Source organism: Colobus angolensis, unplaced genomic scaffold, assembly GCF_000951035.1.
Source record: "Colobus angolensis palliatus isolate OR3802 unplaced genomic scaffold, Cang.pa_1.0 Scaffold54, whole genome shotgun sequence".
NCBI classification, from domain to species: domain Eukaryota; kingdom Metazoa; phylum Chordata; class Mammalia; order Primates; family Cercopithecidae; genus Colobus; species Colobus angolensis.
In genome coordinates this window covers 7,416,748-7,427,116 of record NW_012118932.1, presented here as the reverse complement: position 1 = coordinate 7,427,116, position 10,369 = coordinate 7,416,748, and the positions used below count along the sequence as shown (strand labels likewise).

The window sequence follows — 10,369 nt, the reverse complement described above, 5'->3', positions numbered from 1 at the left end:
TTTTTTTGAGACAGAGTCTCGCTGTGTCGCCCGGGCTGGAGTGCAGTGGCCGGATCTCAGCTCACTGAAAGCTCAATGGCGGGATTTTTAGGGTTTAGGGAAGCGGGTGTGGGGAGACATCTGTCCGCGTGTTTTCTTCGAAGCTTCCAAAGGAGGGTTAAGTAAGGGAGGTGGGAGCCTAAGGGAGGGGAGAGGGCTGGCAGCTCCTGGAAGAGGAATGGGCGTCCGTACAGCAGCTCAAGAGGGCTGAGCCCTGTGGGGGCCCGTGGAGCTGCCCTGAGACAAGTAAGAGCCAAGGGAAGGAGAGTTATCCACAAGAGGCGGGTTTCTAGAGTGAGTTTGGTTAGATGCAGTTTAAGGAGGCCGTTTGCGCGTTCTACCTTACCAGAGACTGCGGATGGTAGGGAATGTGGAGCTTCCAGGTAATCTGGAGTGCGGCTGCCACCTGCTGGGTGGGTTTGGAAATGAAAGCTGGACCATTGATTGGATGGTTGGGGGAGACCGAACCTGGGGATGATGTGCTCTAGGAAAATAGTTGCCGCGACTTCTGTGGTGGTCTCTCAAGTGGTGGGGAAAGCCTCAATCTATCCTGAGAAGGTGTCAACTAAGGTCAGCAGGTGGTGAAATTTTTTATGTCGGGGCATGTGGGTAAAATCAAGTTGCCAATCTTCTCCTGGCTGGTGGCCTCTTAGCTGATGAGTAGGCCCTGGGTGTCTGAGCCTACCTTTTAGTCCTTGTCAGTGTTCAAGGGAGATAGGGAACTGGGGTCTAGAGGGGAACTTGGAAGGGTCTTTTAGCCGGATGTGGACCGGAGTGTGGTGCTGGGCAGTGATCGGGGTGGAGGTGTCCCACACCTTAGGGTTAATGAGGACTGGAAATGTGAGTGGGGGGTCAGCCTGGCGGGGTTTGTCAGGTGAGAGAAGGGGGAAGAGGAACGTGAGGTGTGGGGAGGGGTTGGGTCGGAAGTGAACTGAGGCCCTTAGCTTGGAGAGGAGATCTCGTCCTAACAAGGGGACTGGGCACGAAGGAATGATAAGAAATGAGTGCAAGAAGAGGGAGCCATCCAGGTGGCAAGACAGAGGAGGAGTCTGGTGGTAGGTGGAGGGAGTGCCGTCAATTCCCATGACTGTGACAGTGGAGGGGTGGCTGGGGCCACTGAAGGAAGGCAAAGCAGAGTAGGTAGCCCCCCCTTATGGTAAGTCCATAAGGAAGGATATGGACTTACCCACTACCTGGAGCATAACCCTGGGCTCGGCGAGAGTGAGAGGGGTCCCCAAGTCTGGGCCTCTTCAATCTTCATCGGTGTCAAGAAGCTGGAAGGCGCCTCCAATACCTAGAGGAGGGTCGTCATGTGGAGGCGCAGCGACCATCCTTAGGTCGGGGCAATCTGACTTCCAGTGGCCCATCTGCCGACAGTTCGGACAGGGGCGAGTTGGCTCCTTTGGGTTATGGCACTGCCTGGCCCAGTGGCCATTGTTGCTGCACTTGAAGCAGGCAGCAGGTGGCGCTCGGGTAGTATCTCTTTTCTGGGAGCTCCTGGAGCTGGCCGGCCTCAGGGCTGCTACCAAGGCCTGGGTTTGGAGTTGTACCTTCTGTTTTAGCCTGGCCTGTCGTTGGGCCTCAGCTGCTTCCTCCCTGGAGTTGTAGACCTTGAAGGCCAGTTTGACTAAATCCTGGATGGGAATTTGAGGGCCTTCCTCCGCCTTTTAAAATTTTTTTTGGATATCAGGCGCCGACTGAGAAATGAAATATGAGGCCAAGACGGTTCCTCCTGCGGGGGAGGCAGGGTCAAGGCGGGTGTACTGAATAAGTGCCTCAGTCAGCCGGTTAAGAAAAACGGCTGGATTTTCATCTGCACCTTGGACCAGCTCTTTTAGTTTGTTAAAGTTGACTGATTTGTTAGAGGCTGCCTGCATGCCGGCAAGAAGGCACTGAACCATCATGTCTCGGTGGCAGCGACCTGCCTGCCCTACCTGGTAGTCCCCGTCGGGCTCAGCCGAGGGCACTGCCTCGGTGCCGACTGGCATAGGGGGTCAGTTAAATGAACCTGGTTAGCGTGCTGCCTAGCTGCCGCTAGGATGCACTCCTGCTCCTCAGGAGACAGGGTTGAGGTCATAACGACATGGAGGTCATGCCAGGTGAGATCATATGCCTGGCATAGATACCTGAACTCTTTGATATAACAAGTAGGATTGGCTGAAAAGGAGCCTGCACGCTCCTCAACCTTAGACAAATCTGCCAATGAAAATGGCGCATGGACCCGGACTACTCCTTCGGCGCCTGCCACCTCTCGCAAGGGACACAGGAGGTCGGTCCTGGACTGAGTATGGGCTGAGACAGGCGAGGAAGGGGAGGAGGTGGAGGTAGGGGAGACAGAATCTGTTGGGTTTGGTAAGGGCACATGAGGGGTGGAAGGGAGGGGAGGCATTGACGAGGACGGGGATAATGGTGGGTCAGGGTAAGGAGGAGGTTGGCCAGAAGACTGGAGGGGTGGCCAGGATAGGGTGTCAGGAGGCTTAGAAAAAGAGGAGGGATCATCCCTCTCCTTGCTCGAGGGAAGAGACTTTGCGAGTAGGACCTGAGCTAACGAGCATTGGGCGCAGAGATCTGGGCGAGAATGCAAGTCCCAAAAGGCTTGAACATAGGATATCTCATGCCATTTGCCTAGTCTCTTGCAGAAGTTGGTCAGATCCGTGAGGATGTTAAAGTCTAGAGTGCCTTCTGCAGGCCACTGAGACTGATTATCCAATTTATACTGCGGCCATGCTACTGTGCAGAAGAAAATGAACCACTTTTGTTTTATGTCTGGGCTGAGACTAAAGTCTGGAGATTCGCCAAGAGGCACCCCAGAGGGGATTTTCAATCTGGTTTGGAATGGGTAGTTCCCATGGTCCTAAGACGGGCAGTCCGGAGGCAATGGGAGCATCCTCCCGCTGCCACACGGAGTGCGGGGTACGGTGGCTTCCAGGGAGGTTGGATGTCTTCTTGTCCCTGGTGCCAAGGTCACAGTTGACCAGAGGGAGCCCCTGACGTGGCCACGCCTTTCGGTCAGGGACTTCCCAGAGGAGGCCTACAGGACGGGGGAAAACTTACCCAGCAGTGATCAAACTGAGTCTTGGATTTGGTGAAACGGCTCCCGGCTCGGAAAGAAGGTCCTGGCTCAGGGAGAAGGGAGCCTGCCCGACCCGGCAGGGGTCTGGGGGAGGGGCCTCCTCCCAGGTTTCGGCACCAAATGTAAAGGTAAACTGAGGCTGGAGCTGAACTGGGAATGAAGACACAAGGCAAATAGCAGTGAGAATAGCCTTTATTAGGACTCGCAGGCGAGGTTCCTCGGTCCAAAGGTGTGGGCCGAGGAAAGTGCGCTGACGGAGGAGGGTAGGGGCTTTTTTATAGCCCGAGAGGTAGGGAAGCTGGCTGTACAAACAGGGCCTGGGGGATCTTGAAGCTACTAGGGCAGGAGTCGAGTAAGGGTCATGAGGAAGGGGTCTTTGGAAATTGTTAACCGAAACTGCTGTTTACGAACTTGTGGAATGCAGGTGAGCTGCAGGTCATGGAGGAGTGTGGTTGCCCAGCCGGAACCTCTGATGTACGCAAGTCTGCGGGTGTGTTCAAAGAGGAAGGGAAGCTTCTAACAAAGAGCCTGCTATTCCGGGTGGCGCCGCTATGTCAGGTCTAGATCCCTGCCTAACAAATAATGCCATTTATTGTGTATTTACTGTGTTTTTGGACACTATGCAGAGTTCATTCTTCACATTATTTAACTTTCCTCTAACAACTTTTTGAAGCAAGAACTCAGTGGTGAAAATACTGAGTTGCAGAGAGCTTAAATAAACTTGCCCTAGATCACAGGTTAGAGCCAAAATTTGGTTCCAGGAACTCTGATTCCAGAGCCAGTGGTCTCAGCCATTAAATGCAGTTCCCAAACTTGTCTGCTTCAAAAAATGCTGATGCCTGTGTCCGTTCCCCAGAGATTGTGACTAAATTGGTCTGAGATGTGGCCTGGGACTTGTAGTTTGTAAGAGATCTCCAGGTGATTCTAATTTGCGGACGAATTTGGAAACCACTGTAGCACTGCTTTGCTTGGGACATTAGCTAACAACAGCCACCTGAGAGCTGTTTCCTCCTGCCAATTAATGAGATAACATCAAAAGTGTGTTTTCTAAAATAGAGTTAAAGCTTTACCTATGGGAGAAATTATAGCACAAAAGAACAATAGCGAGTTATTCATTCACATTATCAGTACTTATAGATGGTCTTTTAGGACTCATTCAGTTTTTTACTGACTTCAACCTGTGTCAGGTCATAAAGCTGAAAGGCAAGGTTGGTAATACATAACAAACCTATAGAATAAGCGCTGCAACTTTCATGGGTGATAGCATGGCTGGCCACAAGGGGGATTTTTGTAGACTACTCTCCCTTTTACCTTAGGTCTTGAACAACAGAAAATATCTGAATTTAAAAGTTCCATTAACTTTTTTGTTGAAATTCATAGCCTGCCTCCCAGTGGAGCGTAAACTTTTTGAGACAAGAGACCTTCCTCATTTGTGTTCTGTCCATACTGGTACTATGCTTGCCTATAGGAGCCAAATCACAAGTTGGCTGAATAGTTAATTGTGTTTCCTATAGTGCTGTATTTAAGCCATTGGTACACTGAAGTTGTAACCAATAATTGTAACTACCATTCATCTACTATATGCAAGATTCTTTACATATATATGTAAGTGATATACATGTATACACTAATCTTGTTTTGTTTATCACTAATCCTTTTTTTTTTTTTTTTTTGAGATGGAGTTGTTTCACTCTTGTCGCCCAGGCTGGAGTGCAGTGGCGTGATCTCGGCTCACTGCAACATCTGCCTCCCAGGTTTAAGCGATTCTCCTGCCTCAGCCTCCCGAGTAGCTGGGATTACAGGCATGCACCACTATGAGTGACTAATTTTTGTATTTTCAGTAGAGATGGGATTTCACCATGCTGGCGAGGCTGATCTCAAACTCCTGACCTCAGGTGATCTGCCTGCCTCGGCCTCCCAAAGTGCTGGGATTACAGGCCTGAGCCACTGTGCCCGGCTGTTTATCACTAATCTTTACACAGACCTATTAATCCTCCTATCTGAGAAGGGGGAACTAAATCCCTGAGAAATTACCCAAGATTGTACAGTGGAGTAAGCAACAAAACTGAGGCTTGAGCCATGTCTGTCTGATGCTGTAGCACACCCACTTTTCTTTACCAAAAACATTCTAGACTCTTAGATGGGATTAAAAACTCCTAAGAAAAGACTCTGGAGTAATCCATCATTATGAGGCCTATGGGATCACCTACATTTTTCCACATTAAAATAAAAAACAAAACAGCTTCTAAACAAGATTTTTCATTAGCTTAACCATTTCTTCTGTTTTGAACATTTCAGTATTACCTAATTTCCCACTGTTAAAGATACCACAATGAAGATTTTTCTGCATAAATCTTTGCCCACACTTGGAATTATTTCTTTAGGGTCCATTTCTATAAATAGAATTGGACTAAGGCATGTAAACATTACTGACTTACACTATCAAATTATTTTTCATAAAATATACTAATTTAGACTTTTACCAGCAGTACACAAGAGGACTCATTTCATCCCTTCCAATATCTTTATACTTTGCAAAAAAATTTTGCCAATTTGCTAGTTTAAAGAAAAATCTCATTTTTTGCATTGTTTTGATTACAAGCAAGTTTGAGCGTTCTCTCTCTCTTTTTTTTTTTTACCTTTCCTGTAGTGCTGATGAACTTTTACTTAAAGTTTATTAGCTCTTTATATATCTTCATATGTGAATTCTGTTCTCATCCTTTGTCTATTTAATTTTGACACTTACCTTAGTGTTTTCTTATAATCTGTACATTTTTACTCTTCAAATGTTGAGACTATTAACCCTTTATCGTATTTATTGCCAAATATTCCTCCAAAGTTTTCTATCATCTTTAAGTTTTAATTTTTGACACAGAAATTTTAAGTATTTTAATCTATTTATATTGTCCTTTATATGTTTTGCCACCTTTAACTCTAGAAAATTAAAATCCAGGGATTAAGCAAATATTCTCTTATTTCCTCTAATTCCGTTTTTAAAATATTTAATGCCTTGATTTACCTGTGGTTTATTTTGGTACATAATATGATATATTTCACTTGGCCATTTCCCCAAATATTTCTTTTTCTAACTCCTTTCTCTTTTAATTTCTGATGCTATCTTGATCATATTTTTGATTCCTGTTGAATCTAATTTTTGCTTTTACTTTTGTTTTCTTTTAGCAAATCCTGTTTCCTGTGACTTTGTAAGGAAATGGTAAGATGTAGTTATAGTACTGTTTTCACAGACCTAAACTAATAGGCCAGCCAATCTGGATGGGGCAGATTCATTTGACGTGGGTCTACCTTGGGGTTTTCAAAAAGGACATTCCTAGGCTTTCCCTTTGTCATAAGGCCCTTTTCTTTTTTTTCTTTCTTCCTTTTTTCTTTTCTTTTTTTTTTTTTTTTTGAGACACAGTCTCACTCTGTTCCCCAGACTGGAGTGCAGTGGTGTCATCTCGGCTCACCGCAACCTCTGCCTCCCAGGTTCAAGTGATTGTCCTTCCTCAGCCCCCTGAGTAGCTGGGATTACAGGCATGCACCATCACGCCCAGCTAATTTTTGTATTTTTAGTAGAGACGGGGTTTCACCATGTTGGTCAGGCTGGTCTCAAACTCCTGACCTTGTGATCCATCTGCCTCAGCCTCCCAAAGTGTTGGGATTACAGGTGTAAGCCACCACGCCTGGCCCATAAGACCCTTTTCTAATCACAGTTCCTATGGGAAGAGGAATGAAGGAAGACAGAATTACTAAGAAGTTACACTTCTGGTCCCAAGCATTTTGGATAAGAGATATTCATCCTATAGAATCATTAGGGAGAAATATGAAGAGTTCATATAAGTGAAAAGTAAATAATACCAGATTTTATTTTTATCTACTTTTTAAAGAAATGGGTAAAAACCATTCATATTTATTGTTACTGATTAGCTCATTTATATGTATGGCTATTATTTAGACTTATTAAACAGTGGGAAAGAAGATTGACATGTAGGAGAACACTTCCTTTTTCTTTTTTTTTTTTTTTTGAGACAGTCTTGCTCTGTCACCAGGCTGGAGTGCAGTGGCACGATCTCGGCCCACTGCAACCTCTGACTCCCTGGTTCAAATTATTCTCCTGCCTCAGCCTCCTGAGTAGCTGGGATTACGGGCATGCACCACCACACCTGGCTAATTTTTGTATTTTTAGTAGAGATGGGGTTTCACTATGTTGGCCAGGATGGTCTCGATCTCCTGACCTTGTGATCAACCCACCTTGGCCTCCCAGAGTGCTGGGATTACAGGGGTAAGCCACCGTGCCTGGCTGGAGAACACTTCTATTCACTGAGTTTTTCACTTGTTTGCTAGGTACTTGATTCATTACTTAGTAGATCTGAACTTTTAAGCGATTTGGGATTCTGCATTGACAATCTCAAATCACAGATTTTGTGAAGCTCCAGTTCAATGTATCCCAATCTTCCTTGCCTCTAATTCAAGTACGGTAGCTAATGACTTTTCAAGAAAGTGCCCTTTATGAAAAAAAGAAAAGAAAAATGTATATGTGTATATGTGCATATAATGCACAACAATAAATGCCTCCTGAAAACCAATGCTTACCCTTTGTTTGGCTAAGATACAGTTAGAAGACGAGACAGAATACAGGTTGAGCATCCCTAATCTGAAAATCTAAAATCCCAAATGCTCCAAAAGCTGAAACTTTTTGAGCATGGACATGACACCACGAGTGGAAAATTTCACACATAAGTACTTATCACAAACTTTGTTTCACACACAAAATTATTTAAAATATTATATATATAATTACCTTCAGGCATGTGTGTAAAATGTATATAAAACGTAAATGAATGTTGTATTTAGACTTGGGTCTCATCCCCAAGATACCTCATTATGTATATATAGATATTTCAAAATCTGAAAGTATCCAAAATTCCAAATACTTCTAGTCCTAAGCATTTTGGATAAGAGATACTCATCCTATAAAATCATTAGGGAGAAACACTAAGGGTTCATATCAATGGTTCATGTAGGTGAAAAGTAAATAATACCAGATTTTATTTTCATCCACTTTTTAAAGAAGTGGGTCAAAACCATTCATATTTATTGTTATTGTTTAGCTCATTTACATGTATGGTTATTATTTAGACTTATTTTGTATTTTATGTTTTAACATTTATTTTTAAAATTTTATTGTGAAGATAGATCTCACTATGTTGCCCAGGCTGGTCCCAATTTCCTGACCTCAGGTGATCCCTCTAACTCAGCTTCCTGAAGTGCTGGCATTATAGGCGTGAACCACCACACCTGGCTGTATTTACCATGCTTTCCAGTTTTTTCCCCCCTTCCTTATTCAGGCAGCAAATACTACTACCTTATTTTTGTTTAATGGTTTTCAGTTAAAAAATAGGTTTTCTCATAAGAATTCTGAAAAGTAGATAGGACAGATAGATCAACTAGATTTTACTGAGAGAAAATTGAATTCAGCAAAATTAAGTCACTTTCCCAAGGTTGTCAGGTGGCTGAGGAGTAGAGCAGGCAGAATTAACATCTACTGAATAGTACCAAGTATCCACTCAAGATACCACAGTACTTAAAATAAATAATGTATGCTGAGTGAACAAGCTTTCCTGTGACTGGATAGTATGTGTCTCGTAAAGTTTTATACTTAAAAAGGCTGTGAGGAGTGTGGTTTCAAAAAAGTTTTTCATTATTGTTGTTTCTTACTGCTTCTTGTTTCTCTTTGCTCTGTTAATTTGGAGTCATGTGAGGAAATTGTGCCATCTCCATCTGCATTATCTATCCCTGTATCCTTTAAAAAGTTTGCTTTTATGCAAATATGTTGTGCCTAATTAGCCCGGTATGGTGTCCATAGTCCCAGCTACTCAGGAGGCTGAGTTTGGGTAGTAGTCCGAGGCCGCAGGGAGCCGTGATCACGCCATTGCACTCCAGCCTGGGTAACATAGACCCTATCTCTAACAAAACAAACAAGCAAACAAAAAATGCTGAGAGGTTATACAAGTGTGCAACCTTGGGAGCTGCTGACTATTGAGCCCACTCTCCCCTGCTGCCTCCTGCCACGGTGCATCAGTCACCACTTAATTAGGAAGGCCATTTCTTCACATAATGCCTTGTGTGTGCTGTGGCAGTGACTGAATCCTACCTGACACCAGGGCTAGGGCTTATTCTAAAAGAGTTTGGAGCCTATTAAAGAGCTCAGGCAAGTGTTAGGGGGATGCTTTTCCTTATCACCTCCCTCATTATACATTGAAGCATTTCCATTGAGGAATTCTCCTGGCCTCTTGCCTCATTCTTTAGTTAGACTTTCCATGGAGTAGGAGTGACATCTGTTTGATAGGTTTGGGGAGAGCATTGGTCCCTTCTGGGACCCTTTTTCTTTGGGGCCTGCCTGTCCACAGTGATCTGTAAGATGGTGCATCAATCTGTACAAGGATCTTTGTGATCTACTTTCTATCACATAGCAAGTTTAGCCCCTACAGGAGGAGGCCTGCAGCTTTGGGATGTCAGTTCATTTTGGGGGTGTCAGGGATCCAAACTACTCATTTCAATATGGTTTTGTCAATAACAGATAGTATTTTTATTCTATTTGTCTGACTCCTGTGCCTATTTTTCAGTTGGTTTCTAAAGATGGTAGACCAAAAGATTTGTTATGTATTGGGCCCTTCAGACTCCAACCAAGGCCATTACACAGTTGTAATATGAGTCTCCACAACATAGGTGGTATATTAGTCTGCATAGAATAGACAATGCTACATTAACAAACAAGATACAGAACTCTCAATGACTTAACACAATAAAAGTTTATTTCTCCCTCCTGCCAGAGTCCAGTGTGAATTGATTGGCCCTTCTCAACCTTGTAGCTCTGCTCTCTAGGATATGTGACTTCTAGGTCCCTGCAACAGGGAAAGAGAAAAGTGGAAGAGACACACTAGCTCATATGTGATACCCAGTACTCTTGCTGAAATTAGATGTGACAGTTATGTCACTCCAAACACTGCAAAGGAGGCTGGGAAACATAGGGGAACACATAGACACTTGGAGGACACAGACTCTCTCTGCTACAAGTGGATTAAGAAAAATGGCTGGGCGCGGTGGCTCAAGCCTGTAATCCCAGCACTTTGGGAGGCCGAGACGGGCGGATCACGAGGTTGGGAGATCAAGACCATCCTGGCTAACACGGTGAAACCCCGTCTCTATTAAAAATACAAAAAATTAGCCGGGCGAGGTGGCGGGCGCCTGTAGTCCCAG

At 44.6% G+C, this 10,369-nt stretch overlaps 1 protein-coding gene across 1 annotated transcript in view; it reads left to right on the top strand.

The window, feature by feature from the left end:
* Nucleotides 1-10,369, top strand: part of THEGL (theg spermatid protein-like) — a 91,988-nt gene that overhangs the window by 27,561 nt on the left and 54,058 nt on the right. The window contains exon 2 of the mRNA XM_011961260.1: nucleotides 6,293-6,326. Coding sequence (XP_011816650.1) covers nucleotides 6,293-6,326 — 34 coding nt within the window. The remainder of the gene's footprint in view (nucleotides 1-6,292; nucleotides 6,327-10,369) is intronic.